The sequence below is a fragment of the Gobio gobio genome (genome assembly GCF_949357685.1).
Source record: "Gobio gobio genome assembly, chromosome: 7".
Taxonomy (NCBI): domain Eukaryota; kingdom Metazoa; phylum Chordata; class Actinopteri; order Cypriniformes; family Gobionidae; genus Gobio; species Gobio gobio.
Window position 1 is genome coordinate 48,327,089 of NC_137103.1, and position 27,152 is coordinate 48,354,240.

Genomic DNA, 27,152 nt, shown 5'->3' on the forward strand with positions numbered 1-27,152 from the left:
ATACTATGTGTCATTACATTCTGGAAGATGCTTGCATTTTTCCTCATTGGTGTTTCTTATTCTGCAAACCACAGACATGTCTTAATCTGTGTACACTGGAGGACATCTTTGCCTTTCTTACTATGGAATTAGTAATTCAAGCAACTGTTTATTCATGGTGATCTTTGAGCACTTTGTTCTACCCATGGTTGCCTAATAGGCAAAGTGAACCAAGTTTCTCATAGTGTACTCCCTCTTTCATTCATTTGCGTTATTTCTGTTAAATGTGAATGAACACAGAAACATTATTAACACTTACAGACTTTATTCATAGTTGAATATTGCTAGTTGCACCTGTGTGCAAGGTTTCTGTGCAACTAGTCTTGAAAGGTCTTGTCCTGTCTTGAAAGAGGTAAGCTGCTATCTGTCCTTCACAGATCACCATGTTCCTCGTGGTCGCTCTTAAGCAGGATCTTGGCTTTCATCATGTTCTCTGCCACTGCACACAAAGAAAGATATAGACAGGGGAAATGATTAATGCATGCTTAACTAATGACTAGTGAATCAAATATTAATTATCAACATTAGCACAATCCGTAGCATAAAGTAGCAGAGAATGTGTCACGAATGAGCGCGAATAAACAAATGAACAGCTCGGTTCTGCTGTTGGGAGCTTCAGAGGGTCTCTGAAGAGCTCCTGTTTCTCAGCGGAGCTCATTAGACAGAAACACACTCACAGAAGTCCATGTCGCCTGCCTCGTATGTGTACATTCGGTTGGCATACTTTCCAGTGATGTCAGCTCGTACAGTCAGTGAGGGATCTGGGTGGAGGAGAAGAGAAGATGGAGACGAGTGATTCTCATGACATCTTAACCTAATCATCCCAAAATCAAATCATTTCACATAGAAAATGAAACCAGGCCCACCAATTTTTAAAGTCTCCAACTATGATGTGTAAATACTTTATACAAAATTATAAATGCAACACTTTTGTTTCTATGTACACAAAAGGCCTATTTCTCTATTGTTCACAAATCTGTCTAAATTTGTGTTAGTGAGCACTTCTCCTTTGCAGAGAAATGTGCTGTTTTAATGTATTGGGGGGGTTCTGGGGGGGTCCGAGAACCAGTCACCCGCTCACCCACACGACGCCATACACGCTTGTCTGCCATCTACCCTGTACAGTGAAAACCGGGATTCATCCGTGGAGAGAACACCTCTCCAAAGTGCCAGACGCCATCGAATGCGAGCCTTTGCACACTCAAGTTGGTTACGACGACGAATTGCAGTTAGTCAAGCCGTATCAGCATTTCGTCCACACGGATCCAGCGTTTTGGGAGCATGAAACTGATATTTTTTGAAACCGGGTCCCAGAGTGGATAAATCTGAAAACGACACTCTTGCGTTTTCGTGTGTACAGCCAATCCGTATATTTTACATCACACCACGTCCCGCGTGGGAAAGACTAGAAGGGATACAGCTATGGGCACTGGGCATGTGCACATCAGTATTGCGTCATTTAATGACTGTAGGCCCTATTTGCATTATTGTAAGGGTTGGGGTAGGTTTAGGAGTTCATAAAACACATCTGGTAAGTAGCACATTTATTTCTTATTTTATTGTGAGATTTTGCCTCACTTCCTACCATTGTGGTACACCTTGTAGCCACAACTCTTCTTCTCCGTTTTTAGTGTATTTCTGTGGCAGAATTACAGCGCCACATACTGGCCTGGCATGTATACTACATCGTTTTTTTTGTCTTTTTCATTGCTCTCGTGTGTACGCCAAGCCTGTTGCACTCCTATCAGAAACTGAAGCCTCCGCACCTCGATCGCCCCCCGGTGGCTGGTCCCAGTATAACTCATAAACCCCACCTCTCCATGTATTAGAATGGACGCGAGACACACTAAACAATTAAATTACACTTCAAATAATTGTTTCCTAAACATGGTTTCTGTCATTTTAGGCAGTTTTTATCACGATGATTTCATTTCAACGGGGGGAGTGACATCATGATTGACGGCTTCTCTGAGTGAAGTTGTCACTGAGGCACTAACGGACTTTTTTTGGGATTTTTGGGAGGAGATTGGAGCTTTAGCTTTAATTTCTAAATTTCTATAACTGTTTATTTCACACCAACATAATGAATTGTTCTGCATCTGCGAGAGTGTGGGCGTGCTTTTGATAATCGCGCCTCTACTTCCTGCTCTCTACTGTGCAACTCCGGTCCTGAGATCGCTACTGCGTAGACTCGTCACAAGATGTCAGCGCCGTGTGCGGGCCTACGAAAGCTTCAACTCTGGTCAGCGGAAGTCAATGAAGTCGCGTCGTCCATATTTTTTTACGGTCTATGGTGTATGCAGATATTTCTTGAAACGATGGGAAAAAAAGATTGGAAAGGGAAAGCTCTGGCCTCGTGTGGATGGGGCCTTAGAGTGACCTTTTACTGTGGCCAGCCTAAGGCACACCTGTGCAATAATCATACTGTCTAATCAGCATCTTGATATGGCACACCTGTGAGGTGGATGGATTATCTCGGCAAAGGAGACGGTGCTCACTAACACCGATTTAGACCAATTTGTGAAAAATAGTTGAGAGAAATAGGCCTTTTGTGTTCATAGAAAAAGTCTTAGATGGAGCTCAGCTCATGAAAAATGGGGGCAAAAACAAAAGTGTTGCGTTTATAATTTTGTTCAGTGTATATAATATAATTAAATAATTACACAGTATGTTCCATTACAATATTTCTAGTTACTTTGTACCAGAGACTGCACTGACCTAATGACACAATAGTTGTTGCTTCTTGAAATCCCATTTGTGACAGAGTTAAGAATATTATCTTATTAATAAAGATATATTATCCTTACTGTTAAATATATGAAAACTCACCAACAAACATGATTCTGGGGACATAGAAGCCATCAGGGGCCAAGTTTTTATCGGTGGTCTCATGCTGAAATCACAATCACTAGGTCAAGAACATTCTTACTGTTTTAAATGCATATCTTACTCGAATGTCTGTTTAATATTTCACAATATTTGAACTTTACCACTAAATTTAGCATGATGAAATCTGATTTGCCCAGCCTTTGGATGGTTTGATGTTCAGCAAAAGCCTTTTTCAGAGCTAAAAGGGAATAGAGTGGAAGAAAAGATTATTAAATTGCATGCAATCACATTTTCTACTGAAAGCAAAGACTTAAATCAGGGGTTTTCAAACTGGGGCTCAAAAAATAAATTTAATATTTTGATTAAAATATAAAAAATTTAATTGAATAATAATACATAATACATATAATGGTGGTGGTATAGTGCAGAAAAAAATTCAATGATGTAACTTAATAAATATTTTTTTACACATTCATATTGTAAATTTTTTGTATAATATTTATTCAGAATATTAAAGGGTTCTTTCAGGCGCTTCATATATAGAATTTTTTAAGTATTCCCATTAAGTGATGATTTTATGATTTAGTTTGATTTACAGTTTTTCTCTGTCGCTTTGGTACATTTCTCGAATCATCCTCGACATTTGCAAAACAGCAAGTGCATTTCTTAAAACAATTCGTACAAATAGCAAAACACCATAGATTACCTGCAAAAGCCAGTCTCTTGCTCAAAATCCTTAGTTCATCTCTCAAAAGTAAATATCTGTGTCAATGAACATGTCAGTGCCATCAGAATGAGAAGTCCTTGTGTCATTGTGTATGAATAAGTCAAATTGCTTAGTCATATTGTCAATATAACTGTACTCTGGAGGGATGTTCTGATGTAAATATGGCTAAAATTTTGATGACAATTATTGTAAATTGTAGGTTACACCTTAGTGTATGTGTGAGTTTGAATGCAAGAGACGGGACAAGATTCACATTTATGCTTTTACTGTTTGTACTGTAATTTGTTCACAGACCATGTCATTGCGATACAGAAAGGAAAAGACAGCACTGCATAGCACAAAGACCCCCCCCCCCCCCCCCAGAAAAACAAAAGTAGAAATGTGAACGTCTAACGGAAATGTATAGAGATATGCTTGACATTTTATGACAACTTGTTCAACCATTTTGCATGTAAACACATATGCTATGAACTAATGCCTAAATGTTGTGGGGGGTGAGACTATTCAACAGAGACCCATTATAATACATTTTGATCAACATGACATAAGCAACTGATAATGTAGGAAACAGCAGAGAATTGTACATAATCGTTTGCATGGATGTACACAAGCATTTGCAACTTGTTCAAAGAAATGAGAAACTGCTTTTTTGATGTGCACAAGTGACACAATGTGAGAATTGAACAGGTAGTTTTGAGAATTTCAATTCTGATCTGAGAAATGTACCAAAGCGACTGAGAAAAACTGTAATTAATATTGTAATTAATTTTTTTAAATTAATTTACCCATTAAACATGAAAGTATTATGTAATCACTGAAGACATTTCTCCTTATATAGAACCTTTTTGACATAAAGAGTTCTTTAAATTGGGTCAATAATATACCGAATCCTACTGAATTTTTTTTCCAAAAGTGTGCAACCTTTTAAGTTTTGAATAGGGGTCCATCACATACGCATGATGATATTTTGTACGGTTCAAGGAAACTAAAAAAATTAAACCCCCTAATTTAAAGGAACAGTGCACATTACGAGTTTGGAATTAACATTTTTGGGTAAAATATTCCTTTAAGCACACTTGCATGTATCTACGGCACAAGTCTGTGTGTGTTTTTTTTTTTAATTTAATTTCAGATCATGTAGACTATTTGAAAAACGATGAAAATATGCAAACCTTTACTGTACTGACAATCCTCCATATGCTGAATGACCATCAGTGGCTTGTTACTATGGTAAAACAGATATACTGCATAATTAAAGCCACATTATGCATAACATGTAGAGTGGAGTTTAATGTGATTGTGTAATCTTTAGTATACCTTTTATGTGCTTTAGCCAGTCCCTCCTCATAAGTCTGAACCCAGGTAATGTCATCGCCCCAGCCTGAAAGAAATGAACCACTTTGAATTGGATGTTTTGTTTTTCTGTGGTCGATTTGCCATAGTATAAGAACAAAATGGACTTATTTGGTTCTGTTTGTGAATATGTAATTCTTTGATACCTCTTGAAAGAGTTTGGGCTGCCTTTTTTTTCCTTTGAGTAGAGACGTCACAGAATACAAAGCACAGAAATAAGACACAGAACATCCAGTGCTGCATGATGATAGTATAGTTCTGGCGTGCTGAGAGAATAAGAGAGAGAAGAAAAGGGATGTCAAAGGTGACTAATGCTCTGAATAAGACAGTTTTTAAGGTTGGGTCCACCTTGCATGTCATACTGTCATATAGTTGACAAGAGCTGTTGAACTGGCCAAACGTGCTTCTGAAAGCACTGAGGGACAAATGTTCACAAATATAATACAGCATTTTTATTTGAAAAACTATTTTATCTTTTAACTTGACAATATTCATGAGTACATCAGTATTTTCACCTACACAAAATTTACACATACCTTGTCCTGTATAAAATGCTATTATGAATTAAACTTTTTTTTTCCCCATAAAGATTTCCCTAGACATTCAAATTGTACAGTTTTGCATTCTCTAAAAAAATATTTTTTTCGGGCCGGCAATTTTTAAGCGAAACACAAAAGAAACCCAAGCATGTCAAATGAGTAGCCTATGATGTGAAACTAATAAGGCAGTTAGCAGTGCTCCAACAAACAACAACCCAGTTTTTATATATGTGGATAATATTTAGATTCAGATTAACTCTGTCCCATAGCACACAATAAATAATTTCAAGAAATAAAGAAAATTGTAGAAACCTACCGGGAGTGAAACAGGTGAACCAGAGCTACTGTCCCTTTCTCTATTCCACTATACGTTGTTTGTCAGGCACTTTATAGTCACACTCCGTGTAGCCTCCCAAACAGGTTTTTGCATACAGGAAATTCCTCTCATGTTTATTTAGCCAATCACAGAAACTCAATAGACATCTTTATATTGCGTTGTGTCCCAGATAGCAATGAGTCGGCGGACCACCGGCGGTGATCCGGCGGCTGTAGAAGCGTCAGAATTGCGTAATCGCAAACACGTTTGACGGCGCACCGCCGGCGGCAGCCGCTTTTTAAAAGCGGCAGCCGGCTTCCTACCGCCTTCGTACCGCCGCCGGCCCGCAGGCAAACCGCCGTTCCGCCGCCTTTATACCAAAAGGCGGCCCGTCGGAGGCAAACGCTATTTTCGAGCGATCTGCCTCCGCTTATTGTGTAATAAATAATATATATATTTATTTATTATTCATATATTTGTAACATGCAGTTTATGATGGATAATAATTGAACAAACCAGATAAATTCCCATTTGGCATTTTTATTCCACATTTCAAAGTACATTAACTGTCAATGATACAAGATAATATAAATGAAATATAACAGACAATAAATAAGCTTAAATAGGCCTATAAATAACAAAACATTTTTACTAAAGAACCTGCATGTTTCCAATTAAATTTTGGTTAAAAAAAAAAAAAAAACAGCCTTACAAGCAAATTATAACACTTACAATATTTGTTAATAACAAATAGGTCAGCTCTGGGATGAAAAGAATTACCATTAAATATTATATCAAATAATGAGGATATTTGGTACCAAAGAATGTGCAGGATACCAAATAAATCGAGGTATAACATCACATTTAACAAGCCATTTCTAACAATAGGATAAATGGTAATAATTTAGAGTAAAGCTCTGGAGAAGAATAGAACAGTAGTAGAACAGACCATTATAACAAGCCTGACTATGGGTTCTCCGGTTTTCCCCGACCTCCAGAATGAGGCAGCGCAAATTGGCTTATCTTCAGTGATTTCTTGTGCGCCTATATAAAGGACAAACAACCTCGCCATCCCATATCCATCCAAGGAGCTGCCTTCAAGGCAGGGTCACAGGGAATAAAAAAAAAGTAATTTCCACAGTGAACAGTGTGGATTGGGTGAGTGTAGCCTGAAACTTCTGGCTTCTTTAGGGGTCTTGATGTTACTGACTGCAGGATAAAGAAAGGGTTCCAGGTGTCAGTAGTCAGCCTAGGTGTAAGAGGTCGGCTGTGGGTCCCTCTCAGCTGTGCGGCGTCTTTTTCCACCTTCACGATCAGATGCTCCTTTCAGGTAACGCATAACGTTAACCTGGACCGCCTCATCAGTGGCATCCTGGGTTGCCGGGTTCTTCCGGATGGCTCCTGTAGAAAATACAGATCTGTCATTCCATTTGAATGGCATAAGGCCACACACATCTACTTAAATATATAACAAATTTATATATATTACTTTGAACAATGGTCTTCAGGAACATGTCTCTAAAACATGCTTTATCCCCTACACCCGTCCAGGTTGTATTAATGGAAAGGTGATTAGAGAAGATACTCTGAAGTATTCGCCACACGGTTGTCTTTAGGTCCCTCCCACATTTGATTGCCAAAAACCGAAGCTGAAAATACAAAAAAGTGTTACAAATTACATCTCTGAAGCTTCTCATACATAAATATAAAAATGTGACAGGCTGTGGATTCAGACTGTAGAATATGCAGTGTACAATCTTAAATTTTACTTTTTAGATTACCCTACAGCATTATAAACAAAATCAGCACACTTACAAATCGTTCCTGGAGATCTTTATCCTGCCTCAAACTGTTGTCAAGCAACGCCAAATGGGTTGTCTAGGGGGAGTAACAGACCCCCTGGCAGGGAGAACTCTCCAACAGACACATTGGCACTGAAATGTTGCCGCATAGTGTCCATTTTGTTGTCCATGCTACGCACAACATCGCCAAACTCTCCAAGACGTCGCAGCATTAGGGTCTGATCTGCACCTACAGGGGTTCACAGAATAAAAGAATAAAGCAGTCAGTCCTGGTCCCTCAACTACTAAACTATGACATTTACAACTAGGTCTACTACATGTGCAGGTGGCCCCAGTGGGAATTAAACCAACAACCACAGGTGTTGTTTGCAAGTTGTACCTGATTGCCCAGTACGAGCAAACGTCATCAACATTGTTTCACTTGCTTCACCTGCTCTTGAAGTGAGCCGCTGTCATCCGAAGCTACAAAATGAAAGGCATTTGGTAATTTTGGACCTACATCACAGTCAAAAAAGTAAAATTTAAGAAAGAGTGCATGTTCTCACCTGCTTGTGCATTGCTTTCCCTCAGGGCTTGGTTCTCATTCTGGAAATCTACATAAAAAATATTTTATTTTAATTATATATATATATATATATATAAATAAAACAACAACTACAGGCACAATTTTCCATACTGTTAAAGTTTCCAACATCTGCAATTTTCTGTTTGTCCATCTCAACTCCTTTCAATATTCTTCTCCTTATAGCCCAGTAACTAGACATTGTGACTAACAATTTATTTACCTTGAAAGCCGAAACGATTATCCAACAGTAGGTCTCTTGGATGAAGACAACCGATTGTGCTCTGGTCAAGGTATCTGCAAGAAAATGTGAACAAAACCGCATTGTTAACGTTATATACAGAATATACAGTAGCTATGCTGTGGGGGGAAAAACTGGTCAGCCAAATGTGGAACAGTAAAATGTATTCATTCAGTGTAGTGATTCAAGTAAACTGCATTGTCATCAAACATAAAAAGTACAGCAGTTCAGAGAAATAACTCATAAATGACCTTAAATGCTAGAAGAACAGTAGCAACACAGCACATGTTAGCTAACACTTGCTAAAACTGACCTAGCAGCATGCTTGTTCGGACTAACACAATCATTTAAATAACCTATATACATCATTCTGTTTTGTTAGAAAACACCAAAAGTTAAACTTAAGTCTTTCTAGATGTAAAGCTTTGGCTAATTTACCTACAGTAGCTAGATACATTTTAACATGTAGAACATGCTTGAACTCAGTGTGTAAAAAAGGCGAAACAGCACGTGTTAGCTAACACTGTGCATTGTGCACTATATCAGCGTGCGTGTCTGAACAAACTAATTAAAACAACCTACCGGTATATACATCAAAAATGAACATAATATTGTGTGACACAAAAAGGAAACATGTACTTACTTAAACGCTCGTAGTCGAGGACATTTTCTGATCTCCTCTCTTCAAATACTAAAACCGTGTGATGAGTTGCTGGCCGCTGTTGGTAAATCTGTATGTTTTACCGGTTTGTCTTCCGCCTTTTTTACGTATACTGCCCCTCTCGGCCGGTGGAGGTACTTCTCTGTTTTTTTTAATTTTATTTTTATTTAAATTAGTACATGTATAGACAAGTACAATACAAAAAGTACAATGAGAGAAAAATAAAAATAATAAAGCATTGTGGTACAGTTCCGAATATGTAGAACAAAGAATAACAACAAATGTAACACTGTATATAAAATAAATAATAAAAATAAGAATTCTGAGATAGAAAATACTTTATAATATTAAGGCAGTCACATGAAATTGAAAAGCTTTCAGGTTTCTGTTTTTGTAAGCTTTTTGTTTTGCGACCTCATGTTTGAGAGGGTTTCAAATATTGTAAAAATCAGCTTTATAAGAGGTAATATTAGAGGGCTTCTTTTGAGTTATTTTTGTCTTATGAATGTAGAATTTTTCCTAAATAATTAATAATATATTTTTGTTTTTCAGAAAAATATGGGTTTTGAAAACAAAGTAAAATGTCATGAAGTTAGTTCTAATTTTTTGTCATGTCTATTTTAAAGTCAGTCCAAAAAGAAATAGAAAAAAGGGCAATACAAAAATAAGTGTTATCCTAAAATGAACTTTCAAACTTTCTTAACCCTCCTATTAGCCTATGCTAAAAAAAAAAAAAAGTATTACATCCATTATGGGTCAAATTGACCAACACTGTTTAAACACACTCGACATGCAAATAATCAAGTGAAAATTTAAATGTAATTTCCTAAACCTAACCTTATCATGGAATCAAGAGTCAAGAATCTGTTATAAACCCTAATGGCTTTGGAGCAAAAAAAACTAATATTTGATATAATTCACATATAGGCTATTATGATTTTATAATCGCTTCAAATGTGAGAACTAGCTAAAATGCTGTCAGTTCCACTCTATTTCCCAACAAGCCAAACATAGCCAACGTGGCTGGTCGAATTTGAGAGTAGAAATCCTTGTATTTCACAGCGGCTTGCCGCCAGCCGGCCGCGGTCCATTAGGCGGAGGCAACCGCCAGAGAAAATGAAGCCGGCGGCCCGCCGGCTAGTCGGCCGCGGCATCTCGCAAGAAATGGGAGTGACGTATTCGGCGGCAAACGCTTCATCACCGCCAGCGGGACGCACCTATAGCCGACAGCTTAGGGCCGGCGGCAAAAAGAAGCCGTGCCGATATTTTTTGCTATCTGGGGTGTAAACGGTTCTTTTTCAGTCAAAGATCTCTGTGCTTTCTTAAGACATTTCATTCGAGAAAATATTCTTTGCCTCATGCTGTTCTACTATTCCAGGTATGAGATTTGAATATGCACAGTTATGCAACAAGCTCAGAAACCAGTTTTAGGTGGAGGCCTAAGTGCTTAATGATTATCCTGTATCTGTATCTGGATGTTTGGGGTAATAATAGAGACTCACTAGTGGACTCAGACTGATGATAGTCTACCTGAAAAGTTTTAAAAGTAGTTTTGATATTTTTTATATAAAGACTACCCAGCTGAAAAACACAGTTTATGTTCGGTCAGTTCGGTCCAATATCCGCAGCTATTTCTAAACATCCAGTCTCCGGGTGTTTCCCCTTGTTCTGGTCTTGATATTTTTTTAACACATCCTTCACTTAATCAATTGTGATTTGATTATTTTGTTAGTTTACCACACCACATCACAGGGGTCTCTTTATCAATTTGTCAAATATTTAGTACTTTTATTAATTGTCCAAACTGAATATTCCCATCAACACTTAGTTTGACCATCAGATTGGATCTACACGGTCCTTCCTCCTACTGGAGGGCTATCTCAGAATGTTTTACCCGTCAGAGCAGATCTAAACAGGTCTTCCTCGCACTGGAGGGAGTACTCAAAAAATATTTGTCAGGTAACTGTGCATTTAAACATCACCCTTACAGACAAATCTTCCTGGACAGGAACACCAGGGCTATCTCTACCTTCTATGGGATCAATCAATCAATCAATCACCACAGGAAATCATACAAAGATAACTTACCTGTGATGGAGGATGACTTCTCAGTCCCGTGTTTCTTGGGAATATTTAACTTTTAGGTAGACTATCAATATATCAATATTCTCAATCATCAGTCGATGTCCACCCCTGTGATGTGTGGCAGCAGCTGCAGCGCAAGATATCTTGGGAGAATGCTCAAGGAACCACAGACACAGTGTACTATACTATAATACTATAACATTCTCAAATTTATTAAGGAAGAAAGGTCATATATAAAGGTGTAAGTGAAACATGTATGTGCGCAAAATGTGTGTATGTGTATCTTAATGTTTTGTCTGGGATGTCTGGGTGTGTGCGAATGTGTCCAAGGACTACTGAATGTTTTGTCTAATTGTGCACACGTACCATGGCAGAAAAGTCAGTGTTATACAAGGAAAGTTAGAAAGTGAAGCCCAAGAAATAAGAAAATATTAACAGCATGTTACTTGTAATGTGTTACTTTACCTGTTACATCAAAACAGTAATCTGATTACATAATGCATGTTACTTTTTATGTGTTACTTTACCTGTTATATCAAAAAGTAATCTTACATAATGCATGTTACTTGTAATGTGTTACTTTACTCGTAACATCAAAAAGTAATCTGATTACATAATGCACAGTACTTGTAATCAGTTACTTTACTCGTAACATCAAAAAGTAATCTGATTACATAATGCACATTACTTGTAATCCGTTACTTTACTCATAACATCAAAAAAGTAATCTGATTACATAATGCATGTTACTTGTAATATGTTACTTTACCTGTTACATCAAAAGGTAATCTGATTACGTAATGCATGTTACTTATAATGTGTTACTTTACTCGTTACATCAAAAAGTAATCTGATTACATAATGCATTTTACTTGTAATGCATTACTTTACTCGCTACATCAAAAAGTAATCTGATTACATAATGCATGTTACTTGTAATGTGTTACTTTACTCGTTACATCAAAAACTTAATCTGATTACGTAATGCATGTTACTTGTAATGCATTACTTTACCCGCAACATCAAAAAGTAATCTGATTGCATAATGCTTGTTACTTGTAATGTGTTACTTTACCTGTTACATCAAAAAGTAATCTGATTATGTAATGCATGTTACTTGGAATGTTACATTACTCATTACATCAAAAAAGTAATCTGATTACATAATGCATGTTACTTGTAATGTGTTACTTTACCTGTTACATCAAAAAGTAATCTTATTACGTAATGCATGTTACTTGTAATGCGTTACTTTACTCGCAACATCAAAAAGTAATCTGATTACATAATGCATTTTACTTGTAAATGCGTTACTTTACCTGTTACATCAAAAAGTAATCTGATTACGTAATGCATGTTGCTTGTAATGCGTTACTTTACTCGCAACATCAAAAAGTAATCTGATTACATAATGCATGTTACTTGTAATGTGTTACTTTACCTGTTACATCAAAAAGTAATCTGATTACGTACTGCATGTTACTTGTAATGCGTTATTTTACTTGTTACATCAAAAAAGTAATGATCAGTAACGCACATTACTTGTAAAGCATTACCCCCAACACTGCTCATTTCAGATGTTATTTGAAAACACCTGATCGCTTTTGTTTCAGTCTGAAAACATCAGATCAATGTAGATTTCAGTCTGAGGTTTTCTCAGAGAGGAGAGCTAAATTTGTCCATTTTGAACATAATCAGAAAGAATTATCAGCTAAGAAGGGCAAATCGACGTAGGCTACTCTGGAAGACTGGAGGGAGCGTGAGTGTTAGACTGAGTTGGGCTTTCTTTTTCTTTGTATATCCACCAGATCTTTGATGTAATAACGTCCTCCATGTTCTGATATCAAAGACACGCGAAGTTCCACTTATATGAAGTTTTTCATCTGCTGGTCAAACTCAGAAAAATCTCAGAAAAATGTGTGTGTGTGTGTGTGTGTATATATATATATATTAGTCCACCCAATTGGACATCTGAAAATCTCAGAAAAATGTGTGTATATGAAATATAATAACCACAGATTTTTTTTTCTTATGTGTTTTTATTGCTCTTCGGGCATGAAAAACAAGAACTTATAAATCTTGAAATTATAAATCTTGTTTTTCATGCCTGAAGAGCAAAAAAAAAAAAAAAAAAAAAAAAACATAAGAAAAATAATCTGTGGTTATTATAATTCATGCATGAAATGGTTAAATATCACACACACTGATAACATAAAAAAATAGCAAGTTGTTTAAAAATGTAAAAAATAGCAAGTTGTTTAAAAATGTATGTTTTTGTTTTAAAATTAATATTATTTTATTTATTTATTTTTGTTTTGGTTAATAGTTTTATTAAGTACATTTACTATTAAATTCATCATCTTTTCTTAGTTTATTATTATTTTTAACGAATGTATTCATAAACATAATGTATTCATTCATAATTACTCAGAAAGAAAAGAGAAAACAAGAGAAAGAGCAGGGGCTCGTAGCAATAATCTGTATTCTATAATCCCTTCTGTATTTATGTATTTTATTTTAAGTTAATTATTACGTGTTTATTTATTTTTCATCTGGTCTGTTTGTGACAGTTAACACACTGATATTTGTCCCAGTTTCGGGCTGGAACAAGAAGAGAGACCTGACATAAATTTGGACAGCTACAGTGTTCAACTGTTGTTTGTTGTAGTCATGGGCACCTGTAGCCTTTGACGACTGCCTAAATTCCGCGCAAGCGCAGAATCAGCACAGTGGAGGATTGTGGGACAGAAAGCTATCGCCACGGCAACAGCAGAGTTTAGCGAGCGGAAATCTGCAGCTAGCAGAACAGCAACGGCGATTTAATTACCAAACAAACATCTTTCGCACAAAATACTGGTTTAGTTTGATGCCATGAATGAATCAGTAGCCAAAAAGACCCAGGACACTCTGGGAAAAGTGATCAAAAAGCCTCCTCTGACAGAAAAACTGCTCAGCAAACCGCCGTTTCGATACCTGCACGACATCTTCAGTGAGGTGAGTTGCTAAACACATGATGATTATTTAGACATAAGTGCTGTTTTATTTCCCTCACTGTCTACATATTCACATTTAGATTACACAGTTCAAATCCAGTGTATAGATCTCAATGTGCTAGCCTGCTAATGTAGCCTGCGCATAGTCTTCAAAATATATCAGATAACTCATAGTAGATCAGTCTGAATGTGTAAACATCTAATATTAGCTTTAATATTTGAACGCACCTAGCTTTGTTTTAGTTTCAGGGTTTAGGTAATGTTTGTATTTAGATGGTGGTGAGCCAGCTAATAGATGTTTAAAAACAATAACTGTTAAACAATGTCTGCAATATAATCTTTCTTTTAAAAACAGTGTTGGTATAACTTAACTTACTGTTATTACATATTCAGCTCTGGTTGAGCTGTTTACCTTGTTACTAGGCATAGCTCTGTCCACATGGTTATGCAAACAAAACTCAAGGGTCCACAACATCATGAATGTAGATGAACTTGACATATTCATGAGATATCATAACACAGAGATGTACTCGTATGGCAGCATATCTGGAACCAGATTGTGTGGCAACGTTTTGTGGTGTTGAGTTTTTAATTAAGCGTATATCGATCTAATATCACATTTAGTTCATGAAATTATAATGCCCCTAATAAATGGCAGAAATTGCAGACAAATCATCCAATGGTTACAAACCAGTGTCCTGTTAAATCATGCACACTGAGCAAACTAAAATAGCAATTCAGAAATGTGTGTTTTAAAAATTATTAGTATTATTAAATATGAAGTTATTTAATTGTCATTTTATTATTTTTAGTTTTATTTAATATATGTACTATTACATTAATAATCTTATATATTTATAATGTATAGATGGCACATTTAGTTGATAAAGTTATGTACAAAAAAAGCTACTTTACCTGTGAGTGCAATTGTTTCCTGATGTACCTGACAGTGGTGTAATGGTATTGCTAGAGACACTAAATTGGTCAAATAAAATGTTGGTCCAAGTTGTAAACTACAAAATATTAACATAAATTACAGTGACCAAAATATGGTAAACAAATCAATCTATCCTATATTTGATTTTATATTCAGCTCTATACACTGTTAATTCCATCTCTTGTCAATTCATGCGGTGCATTCTAGCAGGCTTTTTAAACAGAATTGCAGAATTGTTCACATGAATGCTGGACACTTGTTGACTACTTTCCCTGTAGTCCAACTCTTTCCCTGTTGTAATGTCCCCATTTTATAGTAGTTTTGTCCAAAAATGTATATGTACCGGTACACACAATTTATATTTGTCTACAAAATTAATTACAAGAATTTAGGGATAGTTCACCCAAAAATTGTCATTAATTACTCACACTCTTGTCTTTTCAAAATCTTCAGAAATGACAAATGAAGATCTTTGATGAAATCTGAGAGCTTTTTGTCCCTCCATTAGCAGCTACGCAACTACTTTGACGCTTTAAAATGTTCATAAAGAGTTCGTAAAACGAATTCATATTGAGCGGTTTAGTCTACATTTTCTGAAGAGACATGATTGTTTTATATGATGAGCAGATTGAACTCCAGATTGAGAACCAATGAGGTTCATTCTTGTGTTACGCAGCACGTTTGAGCTTCTGCAAGACCCAATGAGCTTCATTCTCGTGTTACGCATCACGTTTGAGCTTCCGCAAGAACCAATGAGGTTCATTCTCGTGTTACGCATCACGTTTGAGCTTCCTCGAGAACCAATGAGGTTCATTCTCGTGTTACGCATCACGTTTGAGCTTCCGCAAGAACCAATGAGCTTCATTCTCGTGTTTTACGCATCACGTTTGAGCTTCCTCGAGAACCAATGAGGTTCATTCTCGTGTTACGCATCACGTTTGAGCTTCCTCGAGAACCAATGAGGTTCATTCTCGTGTTACGCATCACGTTTGAGCTTCCGCAAGAACCAATGAGCTTCATTCTCGTGTTTTACGCATCACGTTTGAGCTTCCTCGAGAACCAATGAGGTTCATTCTTGTGTTACGCATCACGTTTGAGCTTCCGCAAGAACCAATGAGGTTCATTCTCGTGTTACGCATCACGTTTGAGTAGGGCTGTACGATTAATCGAAAAATAACCGAAACCGACATTCAGAACCTCTAACCGACATATTTTTCCCATGTCGGTTATTTCGGTTTTCACGTGACTCCGCCCCGCGTCAGTCACATCAAGTGCAGTTTGCACACAGATGCAGGAGCAGTTATATGTGTTTATAGATGCCCAGAATCACTATAGTAACTGCATGTTTTACACAGTTTATACAAGTCAGTTAATTGCTGTTCTTATAGCCTACGCGCTGACACACACACATACACACAGAGAGAGAGACGGCGCGCGCAAGCCCCGAAGCCGCTTTCACTTTCGTGGTCGTAAAGTTTGTCAAGTAAATGCGTTTAAACGAGACAACGCGCGCGCCCTGAAGGCGGACCTCTTTCACCTGCGTTCTCGCAAAGCTTTGTCATTTGTATGTGGTTTAAGCCCTGTCAGTTTGAACATTAAAGCGAGTTTCTACCATCAGATGTGTATTATGTTGAACTAATGCCTGATTTATTGTGACAAACGAACACTCAGACAGAAGCTCGCACATCACGTGAAGATCGTGCGAAGAGGAGTGCAAAAACGCAGGATCAACGCTGTCCTGTGACTAAAGTAAAGTCACTAAAGTAGCTTAGAAACTCAACCGTTATTTTAATACCTTTGAAGTAAGTACAAACCACAGCTTCATAATGAATAGAGACAGTAAGAGTAATTCACACACACAATCACTCTCTCATTAATGCATTCAAATAAATGTAATTTAGGCCTATGTGCTAATGTATCTGTATCTGATGTACAACAAACAGAAATCTGCTCCATAGACAATAACTGCTGAAAGTGAACCGTTTCCTTCAAGTATTTTAAAATCACAAAGAAATGCACTTTTTCATTAGAAAAAAAAAAATCCACCTTTAATAGTAGAAATTATTTACAGTACAAACCTTATCAGGAACTTACTCAAAAAACTTGAGGGCAAAAAAAAAAAAAGAAGCAAAATAATCGTTCATTAATCGTAATCGAGGTCAAATGTTCAATTAATCGAGGTTTTTATTTTTGGTCAAATCGTTACAGCCCTACGTTTGAGCTTCCGCAAGAACCAATGAGCTTCATTCTCGTGTTACGCATCACGTTTGAGCTTCCGCAAGAACCAATGAGCTTCATTCTCGTGTTACGCATCACGTTTCAGCTTCCGCAAGAACCAATGAGCTTCATTCTCGTGTTACGCATCACGTTTGAGCTTCCACAAGAACCAATGAGCTTCATTCTCGTGTTACGCAGCACGTTTGAGCTTCCACAAGAACCAATGAGCTTCATTCTCGTGTTACGCAGCACGTTTGAGCTTCCTCAAGAACCAATGAGTTTGTTCTCGTGTTACGCATCACGTTTGAGCTTCCTCAAGAACCAATGAGCTTCATTCTCGTGTTACGCAGCACGTTTGAGCTTCCTCAAGAACCAATGAGTTTGTTCTCGTGTTACGCATCACGTTTGAGCTTCCTCAGGAACCAATGAGTTTGTTCTCGTGTTACGCATCACGTTTGAGCTTCCTCAGGAACCAATGAGTTTGTTCTCGTGTTACGCATCACGTTTGAGCTTCCACAAGAACCAATGAGCTTCATTCTCGTGTTACGCAGCACGTTTGAGCTTCCTCAAGAACCAATGAGTTTGTTCTCGTGTTACGCATCACGTTTGAGCTTCCTCAAGAACCAATGAGTTTGTTCTCGTGCGTCAAGCATGTTCGGTGGAGGTTTGGAATGACATGAGGGTGAGTAATAATGACAGAATTTAAATTTTTGGGTGAATTATCCCTTTAACAAAAACCAAGGTGTCAATATCATGAGCAACATGAATTCAGTCAGACGTGTCCAAACTGTTGACAGGTCATACAGTTGTAGCCCTGTACAGTTGAGTTGGTTCTAGACAGTATTAGGTAAAGGAAGAGGACAGTTAAGGATGAAGTGTTTGTATCCAGAGATAGCCCTGTGGGTTGTAAGCTCAGGTAAATTTAGCTAGACGAAAAGAATCACACCGTCTGTCTACTGAATGCATCAGGGTTGCCATGTCTGCACAACAAAACCCACCTAATTGCTAATCAAAGCATAATTACAGCCAAAACTAACACAATCTCGTACTGGGGTGTAAAAATGAAGTGCCAGGGTGGGTGGGTGTTCGCTTCAGCCCACAGAATACAAAAAAAACCTGCGGCAATAGTGTAGAAGTAGCCACAGGCTTGACAACACTGCTATGCATACTCTCCTCATATGAGTTTAGTTATGCCATTGCTTGTCATAGAATAATGTAGTATTTTGTAAATTACTTCTCCATCATTACATGTTTTCATTAATGTGAACAATTTACAAAAGTAATGATAACTTTCTTCCAAAACCTAGTGAGCTAGCAATGCTTTGAGTTGCTGTCTACGTAGAGTGTTCCAAATCAATGACTTATGAGGGTCTATTTCAGACTGTAGACAATAACAGCAGCTTACTAGGTTTTGAGTGTATGTCTTTAGATTGCATGTTTTAAGATTACAGAGTGTGTGTCTTCAGATTTTTTTTAAATTAAAAAAGTGGTTTAATCTCTTGTTTACCCATTTTTTTTTAGGTAATACGTACCACAGGCTTTATGAAAGGACTTTATGCAGAAGGGGAGATGAAGTCAGATAATGTGAAGGTAAAACACCAATATAAATGTGTCCACTTTTTGAGGAATGTTTAGGTGCACAGTTTTTGTAAGTTATATTTGGTTAGCTCTTCTTTGTCCCAGTGGTTTTGTGTTAGATATTTACTACCGTAAATTAATACATCTATTCAGCAAGGATGCATTCAATTGATCAAAAGTGACTTTTATACAAGACATAATGTTACAGAAGATTTGTTTCAAATAAATGCTGTTCTTTTTAACTTTCCATTCAGTTTCTACAAAAATATTAAGCAGCACAACTGTTTTCAACTTTGACAATAAGATTTTTGTCTTGAGCACCATATTGGATTATGCTATTAAACAATATAGGCATATTAGAATGATTTCTGAAGGATCATGTGACACTGAAGACTGGAGTAATTGATGCAATTTAATTCACAGAAATTCAGTTTGGCCAACTAAAAAATGTAGATGTGATCTGTCACTTGAAAAATTTCAATTGGAGACCTGAATTTTTTTTACAGTGTACCAACCCCAAACTTTTTAACAGTAACTTGAATCATATTTGTCAAATCCTAGGCCCCATTTACACTGCATGGTTCAAGTGACCCAATTCCGATTTTTCACAGATCGGATATGACATGTGAATGTGTAAGCAGGAAAAAAACCCCGCATGAATTCCGATATCCTCAGATCGGATTCAGGCCTCACTCATGTGTGGTAATAAATCCAATATGATTCGGATACGTGCATTTGCGCCTGCCATGTTAGCGCTCAAATTGGATATTCCCCAGTAAATGCGAGTCGTACGTCATTGAAAAAGGGACGGAGACGAATGACGTCAACTAGGGTTGGGTATCGTTTTTTTTCCCCCCGATACCGGTGCCAAACCGATACTTTTAAAACGGTACCGGTGCCTGAACCGTTACTTTAAAAAAAAGAGCCACAAAACGAGGTGGATGAGATTAAAGAATGGCTTTTTATTGATTTTTTTTATTATTATTTCAAATGAACAATTTATTACAAATTAAAAGTATACTTAAATATATAAATATAAATAAATACAAAAGACAATTTACTTTGTAATAAATACTGTAAAAATACAAATTCACAGTAAAACTAAAGCCACCTAATCCAACTACAACAGGCGTAATTTAACTCTAAATAACAGTTACAGTAATAACAGCAGTAGTTTGTATTCTTGGTATGCTACAAACCAGCTTCAGCTTTATTTTGCAGAAATATGACTATAATCTCTGGCTAAATATTTTAGAACGCATCGCCTTATTGTTTCCATGGCGACGTGCCGTGCTTCTCACATGACACACAGCTGCCACAATAGCGCGTATGACAGCTCAGCTGTATCAGGTTAATTTCGTTTTTTCTTTTTTATTCAAAATATTCACAAACTTGCTAACTATGAACCATGAACTATCTGATATTCTGATTTTCAAATATGTGTGAGTGAATGTGTGTTAGTTGATCTATACTGCGCGATGAGCAGCGCCATCTAAGTTTGCGCCTCAGAGAACCGGATCTGTCGGATTTACATCACGTAAATTAATTCACGTGTCACAAAATGCATGAAAGTAAGTGACTGCTGAACTTGGAGAAGAATAGAGTAAACTATATTAGAGCTGCAACTAACGATTATTTTTTCTGTCGACTAATCTAACGATTATTTTTTCGATTAGTCGACTAATCTAACGATTATTTTCCAGATTAATCTTATTATTCTTTTTTACTGATTATTGCATTTCAAAGAGGGTAGTGAATTTGTATATTATTTTAACATGAAATCAATGAATGATGACAATATTAATTGTATTTCAGGAAGGGTAGTGTACATAGTATGCCATTTTATAATGAAATATATGAACACAAGAAGCTTTTTAAACATAATATATAATGATACTATTCATCATAAAATGTATACAGAGTAGGCCTAATTAGGAAAAGTTGTTCACTATAGTAGTTGAGTATGATTTACTTATTGATTTGTGTCAATAGTAAACGAAAATGCACTTGTATTTATCTGCAAAAGGTTCACATAAAGGAGCTTTCAGCATTGTGTTAATGTATAACTAGTCGTCTATTTTGACGATACATGTGCATAAACAACGACTAAAGCTGCCCAAAGTTTTTGCCCAAACTTCAAAGACACATTTAAATGATTAAAGCTAGAGGCATATCTTACCTTTAATGTTACTTTAATCATGTAAACTACCTATATACAGCAAGTTATTATGCATATGTGTTTGGGACAGAGCGGAACCAGGTCGCATTAACGGCAGATATATGCAGCCCATAATAAATAAAAGCACGAGACGTACTGGGGTCGGAGAAGAACCCCGGAAAATGTGACCGTCTGTTGCAATACACGCGCCACGGTTCAGCTGCGCGAGAGAACACTGGCAGCAGGGTTGCCAGGTTTACACAACAAAACCCACCCATTCGTTACTCAAAACTAGCCCAAAACAAGCCCAATCGCGTTTCGGGGAGGTTCTCTGGTAAACATCGCGTTCGGGGGGTTAAATATGTGTGTTTTTTTGCTTCAACCCGCGGACATGAGACACAGCCCGCGGCAACAGTGTAAAAGTAACGTTAGCCCAATTCCGCGGAAAAAAGCGGACTTGGCAACACTGACTGCAGTGTGAAAGCTCCCGCTCTCCACGCGCACAGCTTCTGCTCTGCCACCGCGCGCAGTGTGAAACCGGCGTTACAGAGCGAACAAAGCACAGTTTTATTCGGCTTCTGTTTAAAGTACTCCCACACTTTTGAATGTCGCGGTCTGGCTTTATATGATAAATGATCATTTTCACTATGCCCGGGAGCAGAAGCTGCCATTATTCTAGATCTTCTGTTTCATTCTAGAACGTAAATAATGTGCCGCCGACGCGTCGACGCATTTCACGCACGTATTCCGTATTTTCGTAGTCGACGTCATCGACGACGTCGACGCGTCGTTGCAGCCCTAAACTATATAGTTTCTATATAATGTGTATCTGATATGAATAATATCAGTTATAGCTGTTATAATATAATCAGTTATAATAAGTTATAACTGTCTGAAATGAATGTTTTTGCCGCTTCCATAGACATCAGTGTGTGTTTTTTGCTTGTAATTATGAGCATTTAAATGTCTGAAACCTGAAATAAACATTATGTGGTTTAAAACACTGAATTGTTGTGATATGTGACGAGCGCTGAGCGTGTCTGTCTCTGGCTTGGCGCCAGCCAAAGCGCGAAAGCACATTTGAATTTAAGTGGCACCGAAATGAGGCTCTGAAATCTGCGTTCAGATTTGGTCCGATACATACCGGTTATACAGGGTTTCGGTACCCAACCCTAACGTCAACTCAGGTGGACACAAATTGCGATGACACCACACTAACGGCACTCTTTTTTCTCTCCGCCTTACGAGAGCAATGTTTTGCTGACCTTTAAAGATTGAATAATCATTTCGTCTGCATCCATTGCATATCGCGCCTTTTTACTTCTTTTTCCGGGTCATCTTGTACTGTTTCTCCAGTGTGTAATTGCAGATATTGGATACAGGTCGCTTTTAAAAGATGATGTAAGTGGGTTGTCCAAAAAATGGATACGGATGTTGTCACCAAATCGGAATTGTGCATCAAGACCTGCAGTGTAAATGCGGCCCTAGTGTTGAATCCAGCACCTTTAAAAGCCAATTCACACCGCACCAACAGAAGGCGACAGACGCGGACAATTACCAGATTACAATACGTCAAACTGCATTTGATTCAGCAAAATCAAGCGTGACAACAACAAAAAAATGCCAACACACTGATCCGACAAAGTGTGTTTTTCTGTCTGTTGGTGTGGTGTGAATTGGCCTTAAGAGGAATGTTAGGCTTTATATGTGTGTGTATGTTCTATATGTCCAAAACAGACACTTATTTCTTACTTTCTTACGTTTTATGTTCCTCTGCAGTGTTACGACTGAGTGACCTCTGTATCTCTCGAATCTCTTGCCTCATTAAGTGTTCTTGGATTCTATAGCCGCAGTATCTCAGACTTCCACTCGGCTGTGTTTTTTGCTGTTCAGGTGTTGACATTGATCAGATAACTGAGTGTAACTCAAGACTCTTCATTTAATTAGCGTGCCAAAGTCCCACGTCGTGATGATCCATGAGGTGTGATAAATCTCCCTGTTAAAAGCTTTAGTTGGATCAGTATCACCGTGACCCTGTTAGAGAGGCAGGTGACTAGCTTACCACATCACTCTGTGTGCAAAGTGAGGAGTTCATGTCTGATCCTTCTCCAAATGCCGGTCAGTCTAAAAGAGCTGTGGCCTTTGATGTCCCAGCATGCATAATAAATGATCTCCCCACACCTGTGTGAAGCAGTACAGCTCGACGGTATACCATGACATTATAATGTTTTGATAGCGCCACCGTTTTAACACTTTTCAGGGGAATCTAATAACAGGTAGCCAACTTACAGCTGTTTATATTTTAACTGGAATAGAATAGAAGTATTTTAACAAAAATATATACACACCATTATAATTGCCTTTCTTACAGCAAACACCATTGCCTTTCTTACAGCATACATTTATGCTGATTTAAGTGTAAAAAAATGCATTGTTTAAGGTTAATGAGAATCAAATGAGTCTCACCATTATGAATAATAGGAATTATATTCAGTATGGAGGTAAATGCAGGTCATAATAAAATCTTACCTTAATCATCCAGGGGTCCGTTCTTCGTACCTCACTAAACTCAGTTAGCTGGATTTGATTGCTGACGGTTTGGCATGATCTTCTGGATTGTTTGGTTCTTCGACGCTCATCCTGGACTTGCTGTCATAGCAACAAGCGACTCGCGAGCAGCTTATTTCATGTAAACAGGTTTAGATTACACCTTTTTAAGCGCCGTTGATACTTAAAATTTGTCCCAACCACTGCTACTTTATTACAAGAGTTCCTTACTGAACCAGGGGCAATACTCATTTTAAATAATAACAATAATAATAATATAAAAATGTACTTTAAAATAATATTATAATGTTGTGTATAATACTATAGACACAGCCACTTGATTTATTTGTGATAGAATAATTACTTTATAATGTTATTGCAGTCTTACACACATGCTGTACAGTTTCTCTGAGCCGTGCATTAATTTGAGGGATGACAGATATTATGGGATGGCTTGATGCAGTGCAGGAGATGCAGAGAACTTGATCTTGACCCTTAAGAAACTTTAACTAATGCTGTCACTTTACAAATCTGCTTCAAATTGAATTCAAAATTAAATGAATGGCTAATTACAACATTGAAATACAAAAGTAAAGGGTGTACAAATACTTGAAAATTGTGAATATAAATAATTGGGAATCATGTTTATATTATAACTTTTATGTTGGTTTGGCTGTTTCCTTATAACACCGTGTCCTAACTACACGCGACGCCGGGACACGCGATAAAAGGTATCTTTTCCATTTTAATTACGTTTTTTGTCCTAACCAGCCACGATGGCGACACGCGATGATTCTATTTTAGAAACGGGTTCTATTTCTGCAACGTCGTGGCTGGAATAACAACACAAAACATGGCGATGATAATCTCTGGTAGTGTTTATGTGCTTTATTTAATGTTAAAAGCGTGTAATGTAACTTTGAATATTATTTAGTGCTCTCAGCTCTGTAACATAGGTGTACTAAAAGCAACAATGGATAATTCGCATCAGACCTTGAAATAAACAAATGGAAAATAGAACATTCAGACTGTGAACAAAAGTATATTCTATGACACAGATTGTTTTAGTAACTCAGTATGTATTTTAGTAATGTTTAAATGGTGTAATATTTGTGAATTTGATTATTGTTGGCTACTTATCCATTTCCTTGCGAGAGCCGTCAAGATTGATCTCTGGTGCCGTGCACTTGCCGCGAGAGCCTCGCTCCCACACGCTGTTCTGATTGGTTGTGGTGGTTTTTGATTGATTTGTCGCATCTCGTAGTCGCGTCGAAGTAGCTTGTCGCTGGAATCTTATCGCGTCGCGTGTAGTTAGGACATGGTGTAAAGGTCCAGAAATTTGTTTAAATTTGTTACGTTTTTTGCCAGGTGGCTTTTTTAATTTTATGACGTCATTAAGGCCTGTTCACACCGGGACTATTTTCGCGCGCATTTATCGGCGACGTTTCACGCCTCGTGAGTAAACAAAGGGCGCCAATGTGAGTGTGCACACCGACGCGCAAAACGGCAGGTGTAAAAGCGTAATTTTTTTTTTAAACGCCTCGGGTTCGTTTTTTTATTTTGACGCGACGCATTAAAAACTGGCCGACCAATGAGATCAACGCTTTTGTTCACGTGCCTGGAGCTGCTGAAGTGACAGTAAAACACGACTTGGTGGCGCTCAAGGACAAAACGGTCTTGCCGAGCACACATTGATACGACGAAGAAGTAGTAAGTAGACAAAGAAGAAGATGAGCTGCTTGCCAGTTAGCAAAAAGTGTGTGAATGGTTTTGGCCATAGACATAATATGTCTATGGTTTTGGCAAGCACGTAAATACTGTCTCTCCTCTTCTTTTGTGTAACAAGCGAGTGTCAGAGGCGCAAAGTGCCGCAGCACCACCTTGTGTACCGGGAGCGCTATCTACTGAATTTGCACGTTCTTTCGGCGCATCGCCAGTGAAAATCGATTTGGTGTGATCACTCAAGACGCGCCGAAAAACGCTGGCGATAAGCGCGCGTGATATTCGTCCCGGTGTGTACATGCCTTTACGTTGCTGTCTTGCCGCCAGCCAATCGCTGCACTGATCGTGGTTTCGAGTATCGATACATCTGCCCTCTTCAGGGAACACAGGAACACGCCGTAATCTTAGACAATTTAATCCAGATATTTTAATCCAATCCGCAAATTTGTTTGAAGAACCAAATTTGCCAGAGATCAGTTATCACGATCTGGGATCTGTCAAATCATCTCAGATGTATTAAGCGAGGTACGAAGAACAGACCCCTGAAATGGGCTTTGTTTTGTGCAAATTTTTTATTTTTTTATTTGGTCTTGAAATGTATATTGCACAATCATGTTTTCAGGAAATTCGCCCCTTTCACTGATTAGCCTTGTGAAACATTCTGATCGCATGGATATTGTGTAGCCAGTAGTTGGATATTAAACGCTGGTCAACGTGTAAAATCATAACAGATCACATCAGCAAGCATACAGGTTGTTCTGCCGCTGGGGCCTCATTAGGAACCTCATGAAGTATGAAAGCATTAAATGGCAATACAGACAGTTGCACTTCATCATAACCAGCAAAGCAGAAATACAGAAAAAGAGGGTTTAATGGAGTGGACGCATCATCAAGCTGCCGGTGATGATGTATGTACTGTTGTGTTTAAAGCATCAGGATAACTTTAGGTTCTTTGTGTACTGTGCAATTAAGTCTAAGCCTAATGTAACTAAGCTAAAATCTTTGTTTCATTAAATTAGAAAAAAAAAAGTTATATTATTTCCTTGACATAGCATATTTATGGAACATATAATCAGGGATCCTATACTGATATTCTGTCGCAATGTTCTAAATTTGCCCAAGTTTGGTATGCATGTTTTATGAGGAGTGAGACTGACACAACAGATGAATACATGATAAGATAAAGTTACAGATCATCTTTGATTGTTCAATTGTGCTACTATAAAGTGTGTAATTGTTCTGTTTTTCTTGTTTAAGCTTTTCACAAATGCATGCACATGATCACAGTTTGTATCAATGATTGGAGCTGCAAAAAGTTCACTCTTTTTAACCCTGGGATAGAGATATACACAACTTTTTGTTTGTAAGATTTTTTTAATTGTTTTTGAAAGAAGTCTCTTCTGCTCACCAAGGCTGCATTTATTTAATAAAAATGTAAAATGTCCTTTTCTGTTGTAATATAGATATGTAATATATATTTTAAATGTAATTTATTTATGTGATGGCAAAGCTGAATATTTGCAGCCACTACTCCTGGCTTCAGTGTCACATTATCCACGATTCATTCTAATATGCCGATTTAATGCTAAGGAAACATTTCTTATTATTATCAATGCTGAAAACAGTTAATATTTTTGTGGAAATCATTAAACATTATTTGAAACAAGATTCTTCGATGAATAGAAAGTTCAAAAGAACAGCATTTATTTGAAGTACAAATATTTTGTAACTTTAGCTGCTTTTCCACCGTTGGGCCGAACGGTTCTTAGAATGGTAAGGAACGGTTCCAGTTGTGTTTCCATTTGAGCCTGGTACGGCACGGCACGATTACAAACCTTTCTCGGCA

General features: G+C 37.5%; 2 protein-coding genes across 5 annotated transcripts in view; one reads left to right on the forward strand and one right to left on the reverse strand.

Annotated features, from left to right (window-relative positions):
• Window positions 1-289: 289 nt before the first annotated feature.
• agr1 (anterior gradient 1) lies at window positions 290-6,189 on the reverse strand. The gene is made up of 8 exons (XM_079822520.1): window positions 5,804-6,189; window positions 5,095-5,214; window positions 4,913-4,976; window positions 4,768-4,820; window positions 3,030-3,106; window positions 2,869-2,932; window positions 717-800; window positions 290-478 (listed from the first exon to the last, which is right to left on the reverse strand). The coding sequence occupies exons 2-8, from the start codon at window positions 5,189-5,191 to the stop codon at window positions 411-413; spliced, it is 507 nt and encodes a 168-aa protein (XP_079678646.1). The 5' UTR covers window positions 5,192-5,214; window positions 5,804-6,189; the 3' UTR covers window positions 290-410.
• A 7,688-nt stretch (window positions 6,190-13,877) lies between these two features.
• traf3ip1 (TNF receptor-associated factor 3 interacting protein 1) overlaps window positions 13,878-27,152 on the forward strand; it is a 40,537-nt gene continuing 27,262 nt past the window's right edge. For all 4 annotated transcript variants that reach the window (XM_079822513.1, XM_079822514.1, XM_079822515.1 and 1 more), the window contains exons 1-2: window positions 13,878-14,148; window positions 18,823-18,891. In XM_079822513.1, the coding sequence (XP_079678639.1) occupies window positions 14,026-14,148; window positions 18,823-18,891 (192 nt within the window). In that variant the 5' untranslated portion in view covers window positions 13,878-14,025. The remainder of the gene's footprint in view (window positions 14,149-18,822; window positions 18,892-27,152) is intronic.